The sequence below is a fragment of the Peromyscus eremicus genome, chromosome 15 (genome assembly GCF_949786415.1).
Source record: "Peromyscus eremicus chromosome 15, PerEre_H2_v1, whole genome shotgun sequence".
Taxonomy (NCBI): Eukaryota; Metazoa; Chordata; class Mammalia; order Rodentia; family Cricetidae; genus Peromyscus; species Peromyscus eremicus.
Genome location: NC_081431.1, coordinates 39,104,297 through 39,132,102, shown reverse-complemented (window position 1 = coordinate 39,132,102; position 27,806 = coordinate 39,104,297). Strand labels below are relative to the sequence as shown.

Sequence of the window (27,806 nt, the reverse complement as noted above, 5' to 3'; positions counted from 1 at the left end):
TTTCAGATTGTTTTGAACATATGGAAATCAACTGGCTAAAGTATAAATATGGAGAAAAATAAAAATGCTCTGGGTGAAGGAAAAGGCCTTCAGTCCTTAGAGGGTGGATTGCCCTGCAGCCCTGAAAGACTAGATTTGTTTTTAAGGTGCCCCTGAGTCTTCATTCAGTGGACCCATATGAACCCAGACACCCAAGCCCCAACAGGCTCGAAATATGTGCTATCAATGAGAAGGCACCTCTGCCTGCTCCTCACAGGTTCCAGCTGGGGGGACTTGGTCATCATCAAAAGACACCTGAAGGAAACCTTGGAGCCTGGCTGGAAGGGACCCTACACTGTCATCCAGGCATTGCCCATGGCTGGATACACCACTCCCACGTGAAAGCCGACCCTGAGGACTACGCCCTGGAGGCCCACCCTTGACTGTGGAGGACTGTGACACATCCACAGGACCCTCTCAGATTAAGAATCCAGGAATTCATTGCACCAGCTAAGTGATGGGCTCACGCCTATGCTTTTTCAGTTTCCTTGGTTTATGTCTGCTGGGGTTTTCTAATCAGACCCCTACAGGGTGCCCAAGCCCCTATCAGCCCTTTAACCTTACCTGGAAGGTCATTGGCACATTGGGGAGGTCTTAAATCAAACCTTCCATTCTGCCCACTTAGGGACTTGGTTTCCTGATTTATACTTTGATTTGGGGGCCCTCTTAGCAACTTATTATTCTGATTCACAGCTGTGACAACATTTCCACCATTTCTATGTTTGTCCTGGACATGATCTAACTAAGACTCAAAAGAGGACCTGTGGTGGTGGTGGGGGACATGGGGGAGGGGAACACGGGATGGGAGGATACACTATTTCTGTGCCTCATGGAGTTGCGTGTAGCCAGAAGGTTTCTCTGGCCCTGCCTGGCCTTGTGGTAGGACGAATCTTTCCCTCCCGCAGTTCTTGTTCCCAAGTAAACACATAGAGGCTTATATTATTCACAAACTATATGACCTATAGGTCGGGCTTCTTGCTAACTAGCTCTTATATATTAAATCCACCTATTTCTATTAATCTATGCATTGCCACGTGGCTTTGTGGCTTACCAGTACTTTTACATCTTGCTTCTCCTGGCAGTGGCTCCCAGACTCCACCTTTCCCTTTCCTGTCTCTCTTGGATTTCCTACCTGCCTCTAAGCTGCCTTGCCATAGGTCAAATCAGCTTATTTATTAACCAATGGGAACAGCATATATTCACAGCCAGAAGGACATCCCCCAGCAGTTGCTTCTTTATAGACTACACCTGGTGGAAGGTCCCAAACAGCGGGAGGCCTTATCAAAGTAAAAAGGGCAAGTGAACCACCTTGCCAACCTGATGGGCATGTAGCCCAGCACTGATCCAGTTTACTGAGGCTGGTAAAAAGGCCTTGAGTTGGACATCAGGGAAAACCTGGGGTCTAAGGATGTATGACAAAGAGAGAACAGCATGAGAGGATTTAGGGGCATTGTTTACCCTACAACTAGCCATCCAGCCCCTACCACCACGAAAGTCCCTGGGTCCTAGTAAGGTGATGGTCCCCATTAGGCACTGACCGGACCTTACCCTGGGACCTAGGACAACCAGACCCTGGCCATTGACCCTCACCAGAAAGGCTGCCCCAACAGACCTACCCCCAATCCAGGACCTTTAAATCTTTTAAAAGCTAAAACCTGTTGGCTTTTCCTGGATACAAAAACCCCCTCTTAGAGATTGCAATAACGGGAGATTATACTGACTTCTGGGCCACCCAGTCATGTAGATGGCAACAATCAGGCAAACGGAGGCTCATCTTGCAGTCTGTGACAGGGAATGCTGCATAGGCCGGCCCCCACCAAATTATGCCTCTCTTTGCATATGAGAGACTCAGAGTCCAACAGGGGACAGGGTAATAACACTCAGGATTTCTGTGTCCTTGGTGCAATTAGTCCCCCAGGATCACCTATTACCGTGAGGAGATTTTTCTATTGGCTAGAACCACCAGAACAGGCCAAATGGGAGGTTTTCACGGCTGTCTTAGTATCCTTCCTCCTAGGCCTTGGCCTGGCCAGGGCTATAGGTACTGGAACATCAGTTTCTTGTTCTCCAGGACCAGAACTATAGAGCCTTAAGAGTGGCTATCGATGTTGACATAGCCACTCTAGAAAAAAACTATCACCCACCTAGAGGAGTCTCTCTCTTTCTTGGCAGAGGCAGTACTCCAGAATAGTTTCACTTTAAGATGACAAGCGTATCACCCAAGGATGAGAGGAAATGATGTTAAATGAAGATGGGACTTGGGGGCCTGGTGAAGCCTTCTCTCAGAGCCCTAGGGAAAGAGCAGTCAGCAGGTATGGAAAACAAAACATTGAGGGGAGTCATTTGACCTTTTAGACACACGGTGGGGCAGTGAAGGCTCCATCAGTCGTTCACCTGCTATTCAAAACAGTAGCCAAGATCTCGAGGAACAGACAACAGAGGGTCTGGGCAAGCCCTGGGTCGCACGGATTTGGGTGTTTAGGCGAAGGCGGAACCTTTGTCCTCAGCTCCCTGTTTCCCGCGACTCCGCTTCTGCAGCTACACTAGCTCACGGGCCGCCTCCTTCCCCTTCCCCGGGGGCCTATCCGGATGAGTTCCGGAGTTTGGGACTCCGAATTATCCCCAAACCACGGCGAGCGAACTCCCCCGCAACTGAGGCCAGTTTCTCCAACCCTCACCGCGCCCGTCACAACCCACGGCTCCCTTCGGGGGCGGAGGAGGGCACGGGCTCCCGGGGCACGGGTTCCGGAGCAGGCGGGGCCGCGTAGCCACGGGCGCGTGCTCCGGAGCGCGTCCCGCCGAGCTCGCGCCCTGCGCTCCGCCACCCAGCTCCGGTCGCCGCGGCCCGCCGCGCGCCGCCGCCTTCCCTCCACCTCCCCGCCGAGCGGCCTCCAGCCTCCCGCGCCGTTGGGAGTGACCTCGGCGAGGCCAGGCGCTCCGTCCGACCGCGGGAAACCGGGGGAGAGCAGCCGGGCGGCTTCGCGGAGGCGGCCCGACGCCCCCCGGGGAAGGCGGAGTGGCAGTCACCTGAGAAAGCCTGACAGCTAGCTGTGTCCCGGTCCTGCCGGGGCTCCGCACCCACACTGGTGGTCCAGGCCCGGGAGTCGGCGTCGTCACACCAGTGAGGACAGACCCGATCAAGCGAGTGGACATGGCCACCCCGTTCCTACCCGCGGGGGCCACTACGGGCGACAGTGGTGGGGAGCTGAGCTCCGGGGACGACTCCGGTGATATGGAATCCCCCAAGACCCCGGAGTCCGAGGCGTCCCGGAGCCTGGCCGAACAGTTTGAGAAGGCTGCCGCACACGTCCAAGGCCTGATTCAGATGGCCAGCAGGGAGCAGCTCTTGTACCTGTATGCCAGGTACAAGCAGGTAAAAGATGGGTGGATGAGAGAGGGCACGGGCGTCTTCCTCCAAAAACTTACAGAGGTGTGCGGGGCTCGTGGTTGAGTGTAATGAAGTGTGTGTGTGTGTGTGTGTGTGTGTGTGTGTGTGTGTGTGTGTGTTGACGCTGGAGAATAGCATCATTCCGGACATGGAAAATCTCTCCGCTATCCTATGAATGATATTTATTTAGCTGGACACTGACAATATTTCTGTTCTCTCATTAGTGACCTTGCATCTGAACCTTTACGAAACGAGGATTTTCTATCACAGGGACATGTGATAGAAAATAGGGTAATGTTAACAATAAATTTGAGATTTAAGAGAATATTACTATATATAAAACATGCAATACACTCTCACTGTTGCGATTTTTAGAAACGCTAAATGTAGTTGACAGTTTGTGGGAGTGCTATAAAAATGCTATTTTCTAACAGTATATCTGTGTGAAACTGAAACTGCTTCATGGGCTTCATCCAAACCAACATATAGTGAGAGATTGGATGCAGAAGTATGACAGTACAGGTATCCCGACAGTAAAGAGATTTTTAAAAATGGCAGAGCCATTTTTTTCTGGTTTTTTTTTTTTTTAGTGTAGAATGTGGTATTTTTTCCATACAATTTTATTTATATTACCATGTACTAGATTTATTTTCAAATAAATTAATAAACATTTTAAAGATTTATTATTTTTTTCTCGTGTCTGTGTATTCACACATGTAGGGGTGTGTGTGTGTGTGTGTGTGTGTGTGTGTGTGTGTGTGTGTGTGTAGAGGCTGGAGGTTGATGATGAGTTGATATCTTCCTCTGTTGCTTACTACCATATTCATTGAGGCAGGATATCTCACTGAACTCAGTTGCTGATGTAGCTAGTCTGGGTGGCCAGTCGGTCTGGCATCTCTAAATCGTATCAACTGCTGGACTCTGCTACAGATACAAAAGGGGACAGACGATACCAACTATAGTGCACAAGGCCAGGCAGCTTATGCCTGCTCCTAGGACTGGATGTCTATGAAAATTATAATAAACTATCTTGCTTAAAAAACAAAGGAGTGGGGCCAGGCTGTGGAGGCTGATGCTTTTAATCCCAGCACTTGGGAGGCAGAGGCCGGTGGATCTCCGGATTCAAGGCCAACCTGGTCTACATAGTGAGTTCCAGGACAGCCATGTCTACATCGAGAACTCTGTTTTGGGGGGAAAAAAACAAAACAGAGGTAAGGATGCTGGAGAGTTAGCCCAGCAGTTAAGAGCATTTGCCTCAGAGATCCCTGTCTCCTAGAATTAGAAATGAGTTGCTATGCCTACTTGGCATTTGATTTGGTTCTGGGCATCTGAACTCTGTCCTTACACTTCCAGGGCAAATGCTTTAACCACTAAGCAATTACCTCCCACATACACCGGCAGTCCAAGATCTAATTTCTTATCTTTTTTTTTTTTTGAGACAGGTTTTTCAAGACAGGATTTCTCTGTGTAGCCCTGGCTGTCATGGAACTTACTCTGTAGGCCAGGCTGGCCTCAAACTCAGAGATCTACCTGCCTCTGCCTCCTGAGTGCTGGGATTAAAGGTGTATATGTATACCACCACCACCTAGCCAAGATCTAATTTCTAATCTATATATATATGACAGATAAAATCCACACATACTTAAGTTCTTTGGAGACTTTAATTCTAAGAATTAAAAGAAATCCCAGGAATCATGTGACCACAAAGTTTGAGAACTCCTGTTTCAAGTTCTACTTTCATGGCCAGAGAAGCTCACAAACACAGTATACAAGTTCTAGCTCAGGCAAAGCAAGAGGAGGATGAATCTCTTTTGTTTTTTGACTGTTTAATTTTGATTGTGTGTGTGTGTATGTGTGTGGGCATTTGCAAGCCACAGTGTGTATGGAGGTCAGAGGACAATTTTCAGGTCAGTTTTCTCCCTCCACCATGGGTTCCAGAGATTGAATTCAGGTTGTCGAGCCTTCCTGGCAAGTGCTTTTACACAGTGAACCATCTTGCTGGTTGCCCTAACCCCCCTCACCTCTGTAAACATTTCTGTATGAGTGGGCATGCCTGGTGCCTGCGAAGGCTGGAAGAGGTCATCAGATCTACTGGAACTGGAGTTACAGACAGGTGAAAGCTGCCATGTGGGTCCTGGGGACTGAACCCCGATCTTTTGCAAGAGTGGTAGGTACTCTTAACCACTGGGCTAGTTCTCCAGCACCTCTGCCCCTTTGTTTTAAAGCAAAATATTTTATTATAATTTTCATATACATACAGTCCCAGGAGCTAGGCAGAAGTTGCATGGCCTTGTGTTTGTATAGTCTGTCCTCTTTGTAAAACTAAAGCCCAGATTCTCTGTAACATGTAACATAGATGATACAAACAGGCCTGGCATAAATCCTGACAACTAATCAGGGTTTGCCAGTGTGTGAGGTGAGACCACTCTCTTGAGTCTCTGTATCCTCAGGGATAGGATGGGTTTGCAATGGCCCTGCCTTACAGGATTGGAGATTATTCAAGAAACACTTCTTCTCAGTTGAATTGTAGTAGGGCTGCTCCTGTAGAAGTATGCTTTTTAGTAATAGCCAGAGGACTATGTGATCAATTGCTAAGGAAGTAATTGGGGTGATAATTTTTTCTTTTTAAGATTAATTTTTATTTATGTGTGTGGGTGCCCTTGGAGGACAGAAAAGAACATCAGATCCTCTGGAGCTGGTGGTATTCAGAGGCGGTTGTGAGCTGCCTGATATGGGTGCTGGGAACTGAGCTCAGGTCCTTCAGAAGAGCAGCAAGCTTCTCTTAGCTGCTGAGCCATCTCTCCAACCCCATGAGTTGATAATATTTATGAACTCATAGATAGATGAAATGGTTGTAAGCTGAAAGGTTTTTTAGAACTTGGAGCAAGACTGGAATTATGTGTGGCAGTTTGAAAAGCTGAGAGAAAAGAAGACATTTCAGGTGATGGAATAGTAGGAACAAAACTCAGAAGTAAAAATCTGCAAGGCCACAGTGGGTAGACCACTGAGCTTGGGGGAAGGGTGCAGTTTAGTCTTAGAAAAATTTGAATATAGTAAGAGGGAGAGGTGGGAAGGTCTCTCAGAAGCAGACAAGTGCTTTGGGTTTTGAGAAGCTTTGTTCTAATGAACAACACTTGACCCAGAACATTCTAATGCAATGCAGAAACTGTGCAAATGTCGTAAGAGATGTGTAGAGTGAGTGTGTCAAGGGTTCATAATAGAGATTATTTCTGGTCGTGGCCATCAAGAGCTGAATTCTGTTCCTGTATGAATTTCATTGTTGCATAGTTAGAATGAAAACAATCTATAATTTAGCTACAAATGTCATTTGAGCCTTAAGACTATAGAGCCAGATGTAGTGGTGTACGCCTATAACCCCAGCTTTGAGAGGTAGAAGTAGGGGTTTAAGAGTTAAGACAGCCTGAGCTACATGAGACGCTGGATCAAAACAGCAGCAAAAGTATTGACCACATAGATAACATATTATTGTTCAGACTCTGAGCCCCACTGCCCAGCTTTTGACACCTAAATTTATTTAGTGTGGTGCTTTTATTTTTATGTATTTATTTAGGGTTTTTTTTTTTTGTGGTGATATATTGTGTACCCTAATAAACTTGCCTGGGGATCAGAGGACAGAGCCAGCCACTAGATTAGACATAGAGGTCAGGCAGTGGTGGCACACACCTTTAATCCCAGGAAGTAAAATGGCAGGACAGAGAAAGGTATATAAGGCGTGAGGAAACAGGAACTCACTCTCTTTAGGTCAAGGATTTTGTAGAGGTAAGAACTAGTGCCTGGCTATTCTGCTTCTCTGATCCTCAGACAAGTTTATTAGGGTACACAGTATATCACCACATTTATTTTATTTTATTTATTTATTTTTTGAGACAGGGCTTCACTGTGTAGTCCTGGCTGTCCTGGAACTCACTTTGTAGACTAGGCTGGCCTCGAACTCAGAGATATGCCCTGCCTCTGTCCCCTGAGTGCTGGGATTAAAGGCGTGAACCACCACCGATCAGCATAAAATTCTATTTTAATGGCAGTAACGATTATAATTTTATTTGTAACTTTTTCTATAATTAGTCTGCTAGTTGAGAAATGCAGCTTTTTGCCATCCATTTTTACCCTCGTGTTACAGTATTACTTAGCCGTTATTTTATATAGAAAGCCGAGGCTGCTTATTTGGTGTTTTCATTTAATTAATTAGTTAATTTAGACAGAATCTCACTGTGTAGTCCTGCCTGACCTGGAGTACATTGTGTAGACTAGGAGGGCCCTGAACTCCTAGAAAGCTTCGAATGCACAGAGACCCACCTGCCCCTGTTAAAGGTGCACATCATCACACGCAGAGTTTCTGGTGTTTTCAATTTGGATTATTTGAATTTTTTGTCTGCTTTGCAAAGAATGTTAAATTTTGTTATTCTATATACAAATATTTTCTAATCTGTAATTACTAAATATACTAAATTTGAAAAGAAAAAGTCCTTAGATGTCCCTTAGAAAAATAAATTCTTGATATTTTCCCCTTTCCTCTTTTAGGTCAAAGTTGGAAATTGCAATATTCCTAAACCAAACTTCTTTGATTTTGAAGGAAAGCAAAAATGGTAAGAAACCTTCTTGGGATCTCTAGTAAGGTTGTCGGAAATGACTCAGGGACTTAGGGATTAGAGAGGGGTTAGCAGATTAAAGAATTATTTTTATATTAATCTCGCTGATGTTGGCTGCTAACGACAGGCCGTGGGAGCGGGATTAAAGGGATCTGCTTTCAGCTAAGTCTAGCGGGCTTGCTGGTGCTGATGTTAGTGTACAAGTAGTCAAGGCAGAGGAACACTCCTGGGAGGGAGCCAGTTATCTTATTGCTCAAGGTTGTTTCTTGTAGATAGCCTCTAGGGGACTGCTTCTTCTCACACACAGAAGGAAGGGGAAAGAACAAGATAAATCCCCATCTCCTACTTGTCTTTTCCTCTGCCCCACAGAAAAGAAGTGTTTGTCATAATTTTTTTGGAAAGAATTATGGAGAAAAAAATCTAAAACCCGACACAGGCTCACTCTGCTCTGAGTACATTTTTCACCTATAGTTCAAAGATTCCCTCATGTTATTTTTTCTTACCTGGCTTAAGTAGAAAAAGAGAAGGTGTTAACCAGTAGTGAACATAGTTACAAAGAGGGAGATTTTTGCACATCAGCTCCATTGGTAAAGTTAGTGTTGAGGGTGGAGTTATTTATTGCTTTGTGATCAGTATGTTAAGGAGATAGTCCTACATTTCAGTAATTGCTGCAGTTTTGATACCCAGATTTAAGCATGTGAACATGACTTTAAACATGCAGTTAAAGCTGTCCATCATAATTTGTTATCCTATCACTATCAACCACAGTCCTTTGGAGTCTGAGTCACATGGTTTCAAGTAGGCTTATAGTGTGTACACTTTCCTATATTTATGCTAATTCTTGTATTAAAGGTCTTTTAGGATAGAGTTTTTTGTTGTTGTTTTGTTTGTTTTTAAATTTATTTTATTTGCATGTATGTGGTGCCCGTTGAGATCAGAAGAGGGGTTTGGATCCCCTGGAACTGAAGTACAGATGGTTGTGAGCTGCCATGTGGGTGCTGGGAACTGAGTCTCGGTCCTCTGCAAAAGCACCAAGTGCCCTTAGCCACTGAACCATCCAATCCCAGGGTAGAGTTTTTTTTTGTTTTTTTTTTTTTAAAGAAGAGTAAAATGTGGTTGTAGAGAGAAAAAATGCTAACCCGTGGATTTGACCATATATCCCAACACTGCCCTGCACGAAACGTGGTCCTCTGGACAGTAGTCCAATACCAACCTTCAGCTGTGAGAAGGGGCGAAGCTTGAACCTGGACGTGAATCACTGATGCTGCTGACCATACTCTTGAGTTCAGATGACATTCTGCTTTGTCAGTATGTGGTACACCCTCATACTGATTACATTGTGTTACAAATTCTCCATGTTGGTGATAAGCAGTTTCTGGAATTTTATTATCTAGAGAATGTCAAATGTAGCTTTTGTGTTTTGTGGAATTTTATCACTTAATTATTTTTCCCTTATGCATTGCCCGGTTCTCCATTGTTTTCAGTGATTCTCTGCCCTCCAAAGTTTATATTTTATAGCCACTCTTATTAATTAGTAAAGCAGAAAACTGTCAGGTACTGCCATTACCAACTCGTCAGTATATTAGTTGTGAACAGACTGACATCACGTTTCCTTACTGTGACCCATTGTAAAGGACATGCAACCTACATATTACTCTCACTGAGATAGTTACTCTAATTTTAGTCATGATTAATCATTTTGAGAAGCACACTATTTAGGTGAGAAAACAATCAGACAAATCCAAACTGAGTGGCATTTTGTAAAATAATTGTTTTTGACTCTTTAAAATGTCAACATATGGGAGAGAAAGAAATGAAACTCAATGCTGTGCGGGAGTCTTGATTGGCTCTGGTCTAGGAGAACAAAGTCATCCAGGGCATTGTTGTGACAAGCAAGGGAATCTGAATAGACTGTCTCTATGTTATAGAATTGATACGATTCCTGAATTTGATATAAGCTTATATATTTAGGGACGAGGTGTTATATGTGTAAGTAACTATCAAGAGAGTCAGTAAAAAATTTAGCCTCAGAAAGATCTTGCTTTCTTCATAGGAGCAGGAAGGTAATAAGGAGAGGACTGGGCTCTCCTTCTAAGATTAGAGGGCCGAGAAACCTGGTTAAAAGTGGGAAGCCTTGGCTGGGGTAAACCAAACAGCCTGTCCTGGTAGCCTGACTAGTTAATTCATAGGATGGGAAGGAAGTACTGTACTGGTCTGTAAATGATACAGTCTCAGTAGTGCTGAACACTGGATTTAGGAAGACTAATTAAATCTTAGATTACTATGATTTGTGATATTTCAAAATTCAATAGGTAGGCAAGATATCTGTGTTCTAAAATTTCACTAGAGAAGGCAATTGGAGGAAAATTTCCAAAAGGCTCTTGAGGTAGGGTAATGAGTTTTATACTTGTCTATCAAAGTAAAAGGATAAATGGAGCACTTCTCCTCTGTACAGTTTGTTACCTTTGTATCCCCAGAAGCTTGAAATATATATGTGTAAAGTATTAATAATAAATACACTAGCTGGATGTGATGTGTGAGTTCAAAGTCAGCCTGGGTTGCGTGGCGAGATCCTGTTTAACAAATGTACTGCTCACGTTGTCTGCATTATTACTGAAGGTTTTGGCTATTCTGTGCTGCAGGGAAGCGTGGAAGGCCCTTGGTAACTCCAGCCGTAGCCAAGCAATGCAGGAATACATCACAGCAGTTAAAAAGCTAGATCCAGGATGGAATCCTCAGGTAAGACTTAGGAGGTATACATTTTACTTTCTGAAAACTCGCCTTTCTCCCAAATGTCTAGCTGAGCTTGGGTTCAGGGAATGTGTCTTAGGCTTCATTTCATCAAAAGGTTATTGTAATATTTATCTGTGACGATGACTACTTATATATTAATGTAACCAGCAGCTGAGGCAGAGGCCTCCTCTGAGTAGTGGAGAGTTTCTAGAAGTATAATTTAATCTTGTAAGAACAGAATTTATGTCAGAATTTGGGATTTATCTGGAGATGATCATTGTCGTGGGAAAAAGAAAATCTCTTTCAATTAAAACAATTGAGATTTATTTATCTTATTTTATATGTACCCATGTTTTGCCCGCATGAGTATGTGTACCACATAAGTGCAATGCCCTTGGAGGCCATAGAGGGTGTCAGTTTCCTCGGAAATGATGTTATAGTTGATGGTGAGCCACCATGTGAGTGCTGGGAACAAACACGAGCAAGTGCTCTTCACCACTGATCCAACTCTCCAGCTCCTCTTTGATGGTTTTAATGAGCATTTACTATGCAAGTTTGAGATACTTGATAGAAATACAAGAAAAATAGGGAATTATTTCTTCCATTATATAGTTTAAAGCATGGTAAGGATGGCAAAACACAGTAAGATTTATGTTCAATAATATAAAACTTTTAGAGAATTGCATGGTAAAAATGATTGCAGATGTTAGGGGCATTGGATAATGTTCATATACATGAATCCTACCTTTCTAGGATACTTACGGAAAATGCCTGGAAAGAATTTAGTACAGATGGGGTGGATATTTCATTTATATTTTAAAAGCCATTTAAACATTATATTATTTTTAATGTGCGTGCTTGTGCCCCGTGCATTTGGAAGTAGAAGACAACTTATAAGGGGCTGTGTTTTCTCCCTTTGCCATGTGGCTCTCAAGGAGTGAACTCGGGTAGTCAGGCTTGGCAGCAAGAGCCTTTACCCACTAGTCCATCCTGATGGCCCTTGAAATGCATATTCTGAAAGATTTGGTTTTAATGTGTATGTGTGAGTACTTGCATGTATGTATGTATGTGCACCACGTGCATGTCTGGTGCCCACAGAGTGCAGAGGAGGGTGTTTGACCCCCTGGAGTTAGAGTTACAGGAGGTTGTGTGCTGCCGTGTGGATGATGGGAACTGAACACAGGGCCTTAGAAGAGCTGTAAGTGCTCTTAACTGCTGAGCTGTCTCCAGCCCCATTTAAAATATTAAACAGAAGAACAGAAACACTGATGAAAAAGCATGTAGGATAGAGGTTGGGTCATAATGATTGCAAATACAGATAATTCTTAATTTTTTTTTTTTTAAGATTTATTTATTTATTATGTCTACAGTGTTCTGTCTGCACATATCCCTGCAGGCCAGAAGAGGGCACCAGATCTCATTACAGATGGTTGTGAGCCACCATGTGGTTGCTGGGAATTGAACTCAGGACCTTTGAAAGAACAAGTAGTGCTCTTAACCTCTGAGCCATCTCTCTAGCCCTTTGTTTTGTTTTTGAGATGGAGTCTCACTAACTCTGGCTGGCCTCAAACTCACAGAGATCTACCTGCCTGTGTCACCTGAGTGCTGAGACCAAAGGCATGCACCACCACTCTTGGTGCAAAATAGACAGACAGACAGACAGTCACAATATATTGGGCAAACTTTTTAGAGTGAATGAATTAAAAACTTGAAGATGTTTTGTAGTAACTTTTTCATGGGCACATCAGTTGTTACCAGTATGAAAAAAATTTGTCACATTAGTTATGGAGTCTAAAGAGTTGTTAGTTGCCTTAAAACGTGTTTTAACACATTAAAATGGATCTTAAGAGTCTAAAGACTAAGAAATGACCAACAAAACAGCTTCACTGCTGTGACTTCCTTTTAGGAACCTGGGAAAAGTCTCTCCTCTCCTTGGATGTGAATGAATATGCACTGTTCTCCATTTTATAATCTTTTCTAAAGCAGTAGTATGCATATGTCACAAATGTCCTCAGGGCTCCAGATCTGAAGTTCAGTGGTCAAACAGATGCCTCCTGAGCTGAGCTCAGTCTATGTTTCCAGGTCTTGTTACCATAATCTTGGTGCTTTCCTGCTGGTTCACAGTTGGCTACTTCTCTCTTGTTCATGGCCTGTGAAGGCATTTGAGTATATAAATTCTGGTATATGATTGTATTTGTGTTTTTGTTTGTTTATTTTGTTTTTTTTAACCTTCAGTACCGTATGTAGTAAATTTCTACTATGATTCTTAAAATGTGTGCAGATTTTATGTGGCTAGACAGTTTTTTCTTACAAAACCTTTATTTAATAATAAAATATATCATGTCATCTTAGAATAATTATTAAATTTTACTATTTTTTGTTGGTGGTGATGGGGATTGAATATAATTCCTTTAATACATTATTCTAAAAATACTTTAATATTGCGAACCAGTGGTGGCACACACCTTTAATCCTAGCACTTGAGAGGCAGAGGCAAGCAGATCTGAGTTCGAGGCCATCCTGGTTTATACAGTGAGTTCCAGGGCAGCCAGGGCTACACAAAGAAACCCTGTTTTGTTTTGTTTTTTGTTTATGTTTTTGTTTGTTTGTTTTCACCCTAGGGCCTGCCACCAAGCTCCCAAATAAATACACGGAGGCGTATTCTTACTTAAAAAATGCCTGGCCTTAGCTTAGCTTGTTTTTAGCCAGCTTTTTGTAACTTAAATTATCCTGTCTACCTTTTGCCTCTGGGCTTTTGCCTTTCTCTATGTATACTTTTCTTTACTTCTTAGTCTGTGGCTGGCTGTGTGGCTGTGTGGCTAGCCCCTGCGTCATCCTCTACTCCTTTTTTCACTCCTCTCTTTTCTCTCTTCCATTTATTCTCTCTGCCTTCTAGCCCCGCCTATCCTTTCTCCTGCCTTGCTATTGGCTGTTGAGCTCTTTTTTAGACCATCAGGTGTTTTAGGCAGGCAAAGTAACACAGCTTCACAGAGTTAAACAAATGCAACATAAAAGAACGCAACACATCTTTGCATCATTAAACAAATATTCCACAGCATAAATGAATGTAACACATCTTAAAATAATGCTGCACAACACCCCTGTCTTTTTTCTTTTTCTTTTTTTTTTTTTAGGTTTTTCAAGATAGGATTTTCCTGTGTAGTTTTGGTGCCTGTCCTGGATCTCGCTCTGTAGACCAGGCTGGCCTCGAACTCACAAAGATCCCCCTGGCTCTGCCTCTCGAGTGCTGGGACCGCTCGGCACAACACCCTGTCTTGAAAAAACAAACAACAAACAAAATTAACATTGCAGTCCTGTAAAGACAGCCAGGCAGAGGCAGGCAGGTCTCAGCCTAGTCTACAAAGGAACTTCAGGTCAGCCAAGCTACCTACTAAAACAAAACAAAGACAAACAACAACAAAGCTGCCATTGTGTGTGTTGAATACATTTCAAATTTTGGTTTATGCACTCCAGGCTGGTCCTTTTTGACTTTTTTTTTTTCTTCTTTTTTCTCCTTTGCTTTTGGATTGGTAAGAGGTATAATATAATACCCTTGGTATCAGGAGAGCTTTGACATTTAGATTTGACCTTAATCACTTAGGATAAAAAGTGTTTTTCATGGACTAGGATGAGGTCAGTGTTAGCACACTTGTTTAGCAGTTATGAAGCCCTGCCTTCAAGTCCCAGCACCAAGAACAAAACCAGAAAAGAGTTACTTTGTTTTGCTAAGTCTGTTTCTAAGAAGTGAAATAAAAACACTGTGTTTGGGCTAGGTTTACATGTATTATTCTTTTAAATTGTCACAAAAAATCTTAGAAGTTAGAAACTATTATTATCTATGTTTTAAAAGTTAGGAAATTCACTAACTTGCCTTCAGTCAGTAAGTCACCAGAGATGGCATTGGAAATTAGACCCATGCTTAAATGAGTCAACCTTATCAGACCTGCTGTTTGAAACACACACACACACACACACACACACACACACACACACACACACACACGCACATTCAAGCCCACACACAAGACAAAACAAAAATCGGTATGCATATGACTATGCAAAGGTATAAAAATTCAAGCAGTTCTTTTTGCTAAAGTTATATGGTAACTTAGTGTAACTCTTTGCCTGTGTTTTCGTTTGTGTTTTACTTCAAGAATGTATTAATCAGTAGGTTATCTGTTTCTTTATGTAGTTTTGGCAGGGGAAGGTAAGTTTTAATACTGACAGTTTAAAAGCATTTCAGTAGTGAAAGGAACTCCTGTATGGCCTTTATCTAGACTTACCAGTTATGCTTGTCATTCTACTTACACATTCATATACACATCTATATAGCACATGTTTGTATAAATATTTTTTCTAAACTGAGATAAATTGGGAGATATCATGTTCATTTACCCTAAATACTTGAGTATTTTTTCCCTAAGAATAACCACCTTGCCTTTCATAACTGTACTTTAATTATCAAAATAAGAAGTTTTGTATAAATATTTTTTTCTAAACTGTTTGAGATAAATTGGGAGATATGTTCACTTACCCTAAATATTTGAGTATTTTTTCCCTAGGAACAAACATCTTGCCTTTCATAACTGTACCTTAATTATCAAAATAAGGAATTTTATTTTCATTTATTTTTATGTATATATGTGTATTTTAGGAAGCTTCTACAAAGATTAGTCCTTTTTGTGGAATCTGTAGTGCATATTCAAATTTCTCATTTACTTTAGCAATGCCCTTTCCAGTTACATGCTAAAATTCCTACCATGACTTGATTTAGAATTAAGCATTGTATTCACTTGTCATATTTCTTTAGGCTCTTCTAATCTGCAGCAATTTTTTGGGCTTTCTTTTTCTTCCTTACCTGTGGGTTTTGTTTTTGTTGTTATTGTTGTTGTTGTTTTTTGGCTAAGCCCGCTAGTTTGGAGAATGTCTCTCATTTTGGATTGCTTGTAATTACCTTCAGATTGCACGTTTTAGGAGGAATAACAGAATTGTGTCCTCAATGCGTTTTACCAGCAAGTACATGACATCTGTTTGTACCAGTGTTGGTGATGTCAGAGAAGTTCCTATTTCTTTATAATTGATGAGTAATTTGTGAGGAACACTTTATACATATTTTTTCCTTATAAGATTTTATCTACTAGTTTTAAATATTAATTAAGGATTTTCTAATGCCATTGTTTGTTCTATTTTTATTATTTGATATTAAACTGTATGAAGATATCCTGGTTAATTTTATGCCAACTTGACACAGCTAGAGTTATGAGAGAGGAGGGAACATCAATTGATAAAATGCCTTCATAAGATGGGCTGTAAGCAAGCCTGTGGGGACATTTTCTTAATTAGTGATTGATGAGAAAGGGTCCAGTCCAAGGTGGATGGTGCCACCCCTGGGCTGGTGGTCTTGGGTGCTATAAGAAAGCAGGCTGAGCAAGCCAGTAAGCAGCACCCCCCATGGCCTCTGCATCAGCTCCTGCATCCAGGTTCCTGTCCTGTCCTGACTTCCTTTGATGATGAACTGTGATGTGGAAGCATAAGCCAAATAAACCCTTTTCTCCCAAGTTGGTCACAGTGTTTTATCACAGCAGTAGTAGCCCTAACTAAGACATAAGGAGCTTTTCATTTCTCAGTTTCTCCATCTGTCCATCATCCACCCATCTATCTGTTAAAAAGTGTGAAATGTTTGAGGTTTTGCCCTGTATGCAAACTAAGTTAGCCTGTTTCTGTTTCTTTCTTTTTATTTATTTATTTTTTTGGTTTTTCAAGATGAGGTTTCTCTGTGTAGCTTTGGAGCCTGTCCTGGAACTCACTCTGTAGACCAGGCTGGCCTCGAACTCACAGAGATACGCCTGGCTCTGCCTCCGAGTACTGGGATTAAAGGCGTGTGCCACCACCGCCCGGCCTGTTTCTGTTTCTTAAATGCTAGCAGAAGGCTTCTAGCTCCTGGGTCAGACCCAAAGACTTTATTATTCATGGCTTGGCAAACTGCATGAGCTTCCTTCGGCTTGCATTAGTTTCCCACATCTCCCGAGCCCATCTCCCGAGCCCACAGGGCTGACCCAGTTAGGGTTAGCTGGATTTCTGCAGATGCAGTGGGTTGTGCTAGAGGGAAAGGAAGAGCATGAGTCATGGGAATTCACAACTGAGAGCAAGCCTGCTGTTTGTCAGGGCCTTGCTGCTCACACAGTCCTGAGACATGGCCTGGATACAAAGTGCTAAGGGCCTGATCAGTTGAGCAAGAATGATAGGGATCTTCAGCACCCATGGTTGATTGCCTTTCCCAACATTCATGTGTTTATATTGTATAGACATGGATTTCTGTTTTATTCATGCCGTATAATCCATTGAAATAATTTGTCTACTGAAAGAATCTTCAAACTGGCTCCTGTGTCCTTTTCATATGGCCTAATCCCTGGAGCCATTTTTTCTTTCTTACTGACACAAGATAGTCCAAGCTCTATTAGTTTCCTAGCGCCGCTGTAACAAAGTGCCACAGCTGCTTAAAACAACAGACATTTATTTCCTCGTAGTCTGGAGAGAGACGTCTGAAAGGAGGAGTTAGCGTGTGTAGAGAAGAATCCTTCCTCCTTCATCTGCTGGTGGCTTGCAGACATTCCGTGTCCTGTGGTCGCTGTCCTAGTCTGCTCCTCTGTTGCTGTGATAAAAAGTGACCAGAAAGTTACTGAGGGAGAGAAGGTTTGTTTGGCTCATAGGCTACAGTCACTGGAGGAAGTCAAGGCGGAGACTCAGGGCAGGACCTGGAGGCAGGACCTGAAGCAGAGACCTTGAAGGAATGGTGCTTGCTGGCTCCCTTCCAGGCTCCTGTTCACCCTCCTTTCTTGTGTAGCCCAGGCCCACCTGCCTAGGGATGGTCCTGCTCACAGTGGCCTGGGCCCCCACATCAATTAGCAATCAAGAAAATACCCTACAGACATGCCCACAAGCCAGCCTCAGCTGAAGTTCCCTATTCCAAGGTGTGTCAAGTTGGCAACCAAGATTAGCCATCATGGTGTCCTAGCTCCAGGGTCTGCCTTTGTAGTCACATGGCCAGGTTTCTCTATCTGAATCACCTTTTCCTTTCTTGTATGAGGACATCAGTCCACCCTAATCCAGTGTGACCTCAGTTTACATCCGTGAAGACCATTTTTTATCCCCCTCACCTCCTGCCTCTTTAAAGACAAGATCTCACTATGTAGCAGAGGCTGGCCTCAAACTTGTAGTTATCCTGTACCTCAGCCTCCAAGGTGCTGAGGTTACTGCTTGAGTCCCTACCCCACACTCATGCAAAGACATCTTCAAGTAAGATGCCTAAGGTTAGGACTTGGACATGTGGGGTTTTTATTGTTGAAATTTTTATTTTATGTGTATGGGTGTATGTCTGTATACCACATGTGTGTAGTGCCCATGGAGGTCAGAAGAGGGTATCAGATCTCCTGGAATTGGAGTTATAGATGGTTGTTAGCTGCTGTGTGGGTACTGGGACCCGACCTCGGGGCCTCTGGAAGAACAAACAGTGCTCTTAGCCGCTGAGTCATCTCTCCAGCCCCTCACCTCCCTTTAAAAGGTTTGATTTTATAGATGTTCCATTCACGTGCTCCCCATTCCTCATGTGTGTCTGTGACGTGTGCCATGATGCTATGTGGAGATCAGAGGGTGAATTGTGGACTTGGTTCTCTCCTCTGTCATGTGTGTTCCAGGGATCAAACTCGGGCATCAGGCATAGGCTGTGTCTGCTGAGCTATTTCACCAGCGTCCTGTTTGGAGGACACAGTGCAACCCATGGTGCTGGCTCGTTTGATGCTTTGTCTTAGCCCTGCAATCAGCTGTTCTCCTCCAGGCCTTTTAATAAACACTAGTTTTTAGAAGTGAAGGTCTGAATGTTTGATATACTTACTGCTGCAGGGGACATTGCTTCCAGCTTCCTCAGCAGACAGACCTAAGAAATACATACACTCAAATGTATGTGTATATTGATACTTCCATGTATACATGTCCATATGTGGGCACTCATCTAGATACAGACATGTATGCGTGTGTTTTTGTAATTGCCACATGTCTCCTGTATACGTCTATTGATCTTCTTCCTGAAGTTGGTGCTGACACCTGTAAGTCAGCCCAGTGGTCAGGGCACACACTTCCCACTCCTCTAAGTCAGCCCAGTGGTCAGGGCACACACTTCCCACACCTCTAAGTCAGCCCAGTGGTCAGGGCACACACTTCCCACTCCTCTAAGTCAGCCCAGTGGTCAGGGCACACACTTCCCACTCCTCTAAGTCAGCCCAGTGGTCAGGGCACACACTTCCTTCCTGCTTCTCATATGTGTAACCTCTTCCTCCAGCAGAGCAGGCTCCTGGTTCCCACAGCATATCAACTCATTTGTTCCAGCCTAGAATACAAAGAAAGTTTTGAAATTTTCAAATAATGTGACTAAGAAGAGCAGGTTTGTTGATTGAGGTTTTGTGTTCACAGGTATTTTGTTTTAAAGTAGAAACTGTACTGACGTGCATACATCTTAAGTGCTCGGTTGGATGAATTTTAATGAACATGTAAGGTGGTTTTGTAAAAACTTTGGTGAAGTTGGAAAATGATGATATTCTAGTCCCCACCTGCCAGCTTTCTTGGGAGATTGAGGTTCCTGGTGTGGATGCCCTGGTCCATGGATTAACTGTCTGCCTGCTTGTAAATACATAGCAGTGATAAGTGAAGCAGGACCACTGAACTGTAAGTTCTGATGTAATTTTATGTATTTTCTACTCTGGACAAAAAAAAAAAAAAAAAGAACCATATATATATTTATACACACACACACACACACACACACACACACACACACACATATTTGGTAAATATACTAACAGTTCTGGGAGAGATTTTTTTCTAAATTAAAAATTTAGATTTTTTTCATGATTCCTAAATAATACTTGCCTAGCTCTTTTGAAGAGTTGTTTTTTCAATAGTGAATAGTGTGATGGCTGCTGTTTCTTTTGAGTTCTTTACAAAGATTTCGAGGACTCACGAAGAATGTAACAAAATTTGAACTTTTCTCCAGATTTCACTGATTAAAATACAATACCATCTATTTTTATTGTGTAGTTAAATTTTATTCTCATGCGTAAAAGAGTAGTATTATGTTGAATCAACTATAAGGTGACTTTTTTCTTTTTAAAGATTTTAATTGCTTTATTTTACAATTCTAGCATTGATAATCCTCAAATAGGTTGTGTTTGTTTTTTAGACCTTAATTGGCTTTATTTTGGATTCTAGAATCAGGCAATCCTTCATTCTATGTAATATAGTTAACTTTTTCCTTTTCCTTAACATTTGTTAGAGAATTATTAATCATCACCCTATACATTAATCATACTTTATTGTACATAAGTTATAGTTCATGGGAACTGGGATATAGCAGCTGCTAAGCACAGCCAAACAGTCTCTGCTTGGAGGAGCTTATACTGTGGCAAGGATAAGTAATAACATAAATAAGTAGATATTACAGTGCTTTAGAAGGTGATCAGTACTATGGACAGAAAGCAGGGGAGAACATAGAGTATGCAGGAGGTGGGAATAATTTAAATGTGCTGATCAGGGAAGGCTCACTAAAAAGGTGACCTTGAACATTAAGGAAGTGAAAAAGTGAGCCATACATATGAAAGAATATTCCACAGACTGTAGAGGACTAGATAAGACAGGTCTATGGCTGGGCCATACCTGATGTGCTCTACAAACTGCCAGGGCTAAATGTGAGAGGGCATGAGGGCAGATCGCTAGAAAATAAAGTGGAGTGGGTACATGGTAGTTTCTTGTCAGGATTACCGCTTTTACTCTGAATGAACAGGGAAGTATTTCTGTAGTGTACATACTCCAATTGTAAGCTTATGAAAAGGTAAAGATATTCTTCTACATTACCCAGCAAACAATATCTTAATACAGTTAACACAGGCACAAAATATATGGAACAAAAATATAAAAAGTGTGGGAGAGTATAAAACGAAACCTTAAAAAGTCCCTTGCAACACACACTCGTACGTCAAGCCCTGTTCTTCAGAAGTGTGGTTCCACGTGTGTAATTCTGAAGAGCTGCTTACATGACACTCAGATGCTCATGTCAGCAGGAGCAGGAAGGCACAAGAGGTATGGGGGGTGAGCAATCACAGTGCACTGTGTAAAAGTCTTATTTTCAGAGCATCAGCAAATAGTAACATGATTAGAGTTCCAAAGACTGATAAGTTTTGGTTTCTTAAGAAATACTTTCCAATTGATAAAGTTTTTAATCCATCAAAAGGGATAAATTGAACATTTTTTTGTTGGTTTCCTAAGTGATAAATCTGGATAGTTCTTGCAGTTTTGCATTTCTTCATCCTGTACTGTCCTCCTACTCACATCCAGTAAAACCTCTTATGACCACCAGAGGGAGCAAAGCTCATAGTAAATAAGATGAGGATTTTTTTTTTTTTTTTAAATATGGGAGTTACCAGGGCTTTCTATGAGTCTCAGTGCTAATGTTGATATCTTGTTTTTCACTAATTATTCTCTTTCTCTTAAAAAAAATCCTAACAACAAAAAACTTCTGAGATCTTGACATTTACCCAGAATGTCATTAGGAAGGTCATTTCTCTGTGCCTCTCTGGTCTGGTGACCCTTAGATCTACTTTTATTTTACTCGTGTGTATCTAGGAAGATCAGTAGCATCATGGGAGAACTGACAAGTCTCCTCTGCTTTGTTCCAGTAGCTGTCTGGCCTTTGCAAAGCTACTGTTCATCCAGTTTGGGTAGCATCATCTACTTGTCTTTTATCTGTAAAGAATTCACTAGAAACCCAGGCATTGAGTCATATGTCTGTCATCCAGCTCTTGGGATGGAGGCAGTTGCACATCACAATCCTCTGTAGGGAGCTCTAAGAATTTAGACACTCAAGCTGCACCCCAGGTTTCCTCATGTGTCCTGGGCAGAGGCCTGGCGTCTGTTTTTGTTGTTGTTGTTTATTTTACGTGCCCCCAAATTTGAAGCATAGCCCAGAGCTGTTAATGCCTCTGTCTGTCCCACATGTTGCTCTTTTCAGCATTAGTTCCGCTGTTCTCCCTGTCTTTATTAGATGTGTTCTCAGCCTTCGAGACTCACTCTGATTCATTCTCACCTACAGGAGCATTCTCCTTTCTCCTTGAGTCGTCCTGAAATGCAGGATGCAGACTGTTTTCTGTGGTCCATTCTCCTGTTGTACTTACTACTTGGAGTTGAAGTTATCTTTCTCCGCTGTTGTACTGCAGACATAGCAGAATTTAGGCTTTCCCATATCCACAGCACCGCAAACAGAAGCTGTGTTTAGTAACTCTTAGGCTGAACTGAACTCGTCTGGCAGTCTTGTCTGTGTGGTACAGAACACAAATGTAAAAGGAGGCTGAGGTATTGCTCAGTGGGGAAGCAGCTGCCTCTCCTGCACGAGGCCATGGGTTCGATCCCCAGCATTGAAAACACAGTCTTAGAGAGGGGAACAATTTTGCTTCAGGAACAAGGCTGGCAGGAAAACTAAACATTGGTTGGCTGGACTGAGTTGTGTTGAATGAATTCAGTTGTCATTGAATTCAGTTTTATTTAAAGAAACTGTCCTAGAGAGGGCAGTGTTTCACAGATGACATTGCCTGCCTTTTCTGTGAATACATACACTTGTGTTTATTTTGTGCGTTTACTTCTCTTGTAGGCACTATAAAATAGCTGTCAGAAATTAAAATTTGAAGATGTAATTAGAATTTTAAAATAAATTTGAATTAACGGTCAAGATGATATTTTAAGGAAGAACATTTTATTGTCTTTGTATCCAAAAATGTTAGTCTTGTGTCAGTAGGTAAAAACTACAAAATAGGAAGAGGTTTTGTTTTCCTGCATAGTTCATGTAAGTTAAGAAAATCAAGCAACACAGTTTTCCTGGTTGTATTCTGTGCAACTCATTATTCATTGTAAAATGAATACTTCATTTTATTTGTACAGTAGAATAGAACTTTTAAAGTAAAACAATTGTACATGTAAGCAGACTAATTGAATCCTCATGTTAAAGCCCCAAATAGTGTAAGAAATTTCTGCTTAGTTTAAGAAATAATGTTTAAATTTACATTAGTAAAAAAGTAACCAGAGTATTTTAATTAGAAATTATAATAAGTTATAGAGAAATTATTTTCTCTACTACAAAAACATCATTCTAATAGAATACTTTATTATACCATGTTCAGATATTAGGAACAGAAATCAATTTATTTTGGATCAAATTTATTAGTCTCGTATACAGGAGACTAATGTCTGATTCAGAAAAGCATGATGTATTAGTGAGAACACAGAATGCTGTACCATATTACTTTTTAAAGGGTTAACAGTTTTTAGAAGCTATAGAATTCTTCCTGTTCTGTCTTTTCTGTGTATTACCAATTTCATCCACTGGAACCCTGGCTTTAAAGGGTGTGATCCTTTGGTTAGCCTCCAGGTGAACAGGTGGGAAGTGTGCGCCTGGCACTCGCGTGGGCGTTCATATTCCTTCCGTGCGAGCACTTGTCTGGGCCTTAGCCTTTGCCCATCTTGTTCGCCAGCTGAGAAAGAAGTGACTTGTTAGCCTGTGTTTGTGTGTTTGTGTAAAGGCCGCTTCATTCTTCTGGAACAAAGACAGTGGGTGGCTTAAACAAAACTCGTGGTTGACTTTAAGGCTTCACATTCCATTTTAAATGACACCACACTTGCACTAGTGAGTTCACGTAAGTTTAGGTTGGGATAAACGTCTGGTGTTCACACTGGGGCTGGTGAGATTAGGTGATTTGGAACTAGATTCGGCTCTTAGTGATGACAACTGTTAATTTAATAGTCCTTTAGGTACAGTGACTACTTAATCATGTAGACATAATACATGACTTGACATCTTGGAGTTTTTCAGTTTCTCCTTAAGTGGAGTTTTTAAAATACTTGAAAAATATCAGTAAAACTCTAAATAGTCTGTCATTTTGGTTCCTAAAAAGAGGGTTGTGAACTTAGGAAAGGTAACATTTTTTTCTTGTAAAATGAGACATGTTCTACATGCTTTTATAATACATAAATTTTGCATAGCATTTTTCTATCACATAGTAATTTTTTTATTCCATATTTATTTTAAAAATATAGTAACACAAAAGTTAATAGATTATATAGTATAAATTTGGTGAATGAGTAATTTCTATTTTAATATATTCTGTGCTCAAATAGCTTGTGTCTTTATATGATATTTTTAAATGTATGTAGTAAGTGAAATCCAGAGTTTGTCTCAGCTAGCCTCTCTGACAATCCTCAAAGGTGGGTATACTCCTTACTTACAGATGAGGAAGCTTAGGCTTCGGCAGGCTAACTGATTTAGCCTGGAGGTTGAGTAAATTCCATAGCTATCACGTAGAAATGCACGGCTCCGGACGGCTGCCTCACATAGGCTTCTGGGGTATTTTTCTATACTACATTACTCACCATTCAAGATTGCCCAGCCTTTTGGTATCTGTGTTTTTCCATTCTGTTCCCTTGAGCACCCTGATCCATTTGGTCCAGTTTTATTGGAGTCCGATGGCCTTTCCCAGGACTGTCTATTTGAAGCTGATCCACATGCTTCTTTCCAGATTTTTAAGGGAGAACTGTGTGAGTTTATAGCTGTGGGCTCTACCTTGTATTTCCCAGAATATATATGAATATCAGCAGAGTCATAATAAATTAGAAATTGTAAAACAGTGGAAAATATGTCTTTATTTTCTGTTCTTAAGCCAAAATCTCTATAATGATCGCAATATCAGCATGTGGTATTTGAAATATTTAGGAATGTTACTTTTATATTTAGATTTACACTGAAATTTCAACACGGACTGAAAATTACAATTTCATAATTTTAACTATTATGTATAAGGATGACTAAGGCTATATGTATCTAATGTATAAGCAGATGTTGGCACAGACATCACTTTTTAATGTAGATAAAAAGCTTAAACGTATATTAAGCAAGTGAATCTGGACCACTGCTTTGTTGGTATTTTGTTCCTTTTCTGTGTGTTTACATGAGCATGTGTGTGACTGTGCCTCATCTCTCTTACTTTCCCTGCCTGCTCTGCGGCGTTCACTATTGCCTTGCAGCCCAGGGAGTTTGATGTGATTGTCAGGAAATAAGGCATATTAAAACCTAAAGTAGCACAGCTGTACCTCTTACTAACACCGCATTTTACTTCTGGGCTACTACTTAAAGTTTGAAAACTGCTGTGAAAATTTAGCCTTGTTCTTTAGTTCTTAGCATTTGGGAGTGTTTAAACTGTGTATGAGAAATCTAGATGCAGAAGTTTTGAGGCTAATTTCCTTTCTTGTACCTATTCCCTGTCAAATTTGGGCCAAAATTTTATATATTGAGAGACTGAATCTTTCAAATGTCTGATGTTTGCACACTAACCAATTAAATCATTTTTATTATTTGATCTTGTTTTTTGTACATACTATTTTTTTTTAATATTCCATTGAGCATTTCTCTTGTATGTGTTTTAGCCTCCTGAATTCTCTACTGTTGATTACTATGGTACTCTGCTAGATTTCTTTACTTCCAAGTGCTACAGTTTTTTTTTTTTTTTTTAAATATCTATCTATTTGTACTGTAAAATTGAGGATAGCTATGTTAAATTTACCTTTGGGAATTCACTTAAGATAAATTGAGCCTCTTTAGGCTGTATTAGTGTAAACTAATACTGGAATCCCATTGAAATCTTATAATAATAATAATAATAATAATAATAATAATAATAATAATAATAATAATGTTAAACTATATGTCATCTTCTAAATTTTGTTTTGTTTTTGTTTTTTAGAGACAGGGTCTTACTATGTAGCCCTGGCTGTCTTGGAGCTCCCTCTATTGACGAGGCTGGCCTCAAACTCACAGAGATCCACCTGCCTCTGCCTTCCAAGTGCTGGGATTAAAAGCAAGTGCCCCTATCCCTGGCTATCTTCTAAAAATTTTAAAGAATTAATTTGCTTTCTAATATGATTTTCCCAGTAACTCAAGATTCCAAATTACTCAGTTTTTAACATCTTCTACCATTTCTGCTGATCAGTGTAGAATCACCAAATTGTATAATTCATACTTTGTCTGACTTATGACTTTGTAAAGCTGAATTAGATTTTATGATTTTTTTCAGCTATTATCTCTCTCTCTCTCTCTCTCTCTCTCTCTCTCTCTCACACACACACACACACACACACACACACACACACACACACACACACACACCCTCTCTACCATTATGTTTGTCGTGGTTGCCATGGAGACTTTAAATTGAGGAAGTTTCTCTTTAGACCAATATCTGACCTCTTCTGGTTTGACCAGAGTTTCCAGGTATGCTGCTGACAGGGTGCTTCGGCTGAGCATGTCCATTCATGAAGCTGTTTTCCTGACCCTCTGCTTTGCTTCATTCTTGTGTCAGGAAGATATGGTCCTTTTTCTCTGGAGTCTAGATTTTTTTTTTTTTTTTTTTTTGCCAAGTGTCACCCAGGCACACAGATCATCTTTGAAGAGTGAAATAATGGGAGAGTGAACACATTGGGTACCCGAATGATGCCAGTGGAGCATCCCGTCACTTACGGGGTGCTGTGGTGAGACTGTCTAAGATAGACGACAATGATAGTGTGGGGTTTCTTGGGTCAGCGCCTGCTCCGTGAGTTTGCTTCAGCAGGAAGGACGACAGGAGATGCATGATAGCTTTAGTAATTGGAGATACTATGTTTCTGTGTTTACAGATGTGCACACATAATTGTGAGAGAGAGGTTTTTGAGGAAATACACTGACGTGAACCTCTGCTGAGACAGAGAACATGTGTCTTCAACAGTTTGCTGTTATTAACCACACTTGCTTTTTGTTTGATCATTTTTATGTTTGGATACTATCCACAGTCTTTTTATTCATTACTAGTGCCCAGTGAAAAAGAGTCAGGTACAGTTATCCTCTGCCTTCTAAACTGACCAGTTTACCTGAAATACCAACCACAGAGTGAACAGAACAATAGATATGCAAGTTGCCAGTTTCTACTTACATTTTATTTTATTATTTATTATTTATTATTTATTTATTTATTTATTTATTTATTTATTTATTTATTTATTTATTTATTTATTGGTTCTTTTGAGACAGGGTTACTCTGTGTAGTCCTAGCTGCCCTAGAACATGCTTTATAGACCAGGCTGATTTCAAACTCACAGAGATCCGCCTGCCTCTGCCTCCAGAGTGCTGGGATTAAAGGTGTGTGCTACCACACCTGGCTTACTTACCTTTTATTAACAAGTTGCTGCAACAAGTCCTGAAACTTGGAGAATGTAGACTGTGCTTCCATTCAAACAACATTTTTTTTCCCCTCGAGACATGGTTTTACTGTATAGCTCAGGTTGGCCTTGAACTTGTGGTCCTCCTGCCTCTGCCTCCCAGGGGATAGGATTGCAGATGTGCACTACAACACCCAGCTTCAAATAATACTTTTAAGAAATTGATATATCTTGACAAAATAAATAGAGCAGTTAAGTATTTTTAGCCATCTTGACATAGTAGCATTTGGTTTAAATACCATTTAATCATGTCGTGTAAAAAAATCAATTCAAGTTAATTTCATGTGTTCTTTTAAATATACTTTATAGTGTGATAAAACGTGGATTAGCTCTTGTGTGTATGAAAACATTAAAAAAAACTTGCCAGTTCTTTAAAAATTTTACTTGGTTTTCTTGTTAGTGATGTGAATATAGAATCATGGTAGGCTTGAGATCTTCCAGGCATTGGAAATCTTGTAATATGTACATATATGTGCATATATATGTGTACCCAAGCCTAAGTGTGTGCTTTTACAGGTCACCTCCTTTCATCCAGAGTCCTGTATTTAAATAACTCACATCATTGGCATTCTAAGTCATGCCTTTGCAGTCAGACATTTGAAAGGTGATTGACTTTTTCCCATAGCTTCATAATTTATAAGAAAACATAAAAAGACTAGACCAAGATGATTTTGGTACATGGTTGTAATCTTAATTCAGTG

General features: G+C 41.0%; 1 protein-coding gene across 1 annotated transcript in view; it reads left to right on the top strand.

Annotated features, from left to right (window-relative positions):
* Window positions 1-2,906: 2,906 nt before the first annotated feature.
* Acbd6 (acyl-CoA binding domain containing 6) overlaps window positions 2,907-27,806 on the top strand; it is a 144,631-nt gene continuing 119,731 nt past the window's right edge. The window contains exons 1-3 of the mRNA XM_059280606.1: window positions 2,907-3,412; window positions 7,967-8,031; window positions 10,677-10,773. Of these exons, the coding sequence (XP_059136589.1) occupies window positions 3,191-3,412; window positions 7,967-8,031; window positions 10,677-10,773 (384 nt within the window). The 5' untranslated portion in view covers window positions 2,907-3,190. The remainder of the gene's footprint in view (window positions 3,413-7,966; window positions 8,032-10,676; window positions 10,774-27,806) is intronic.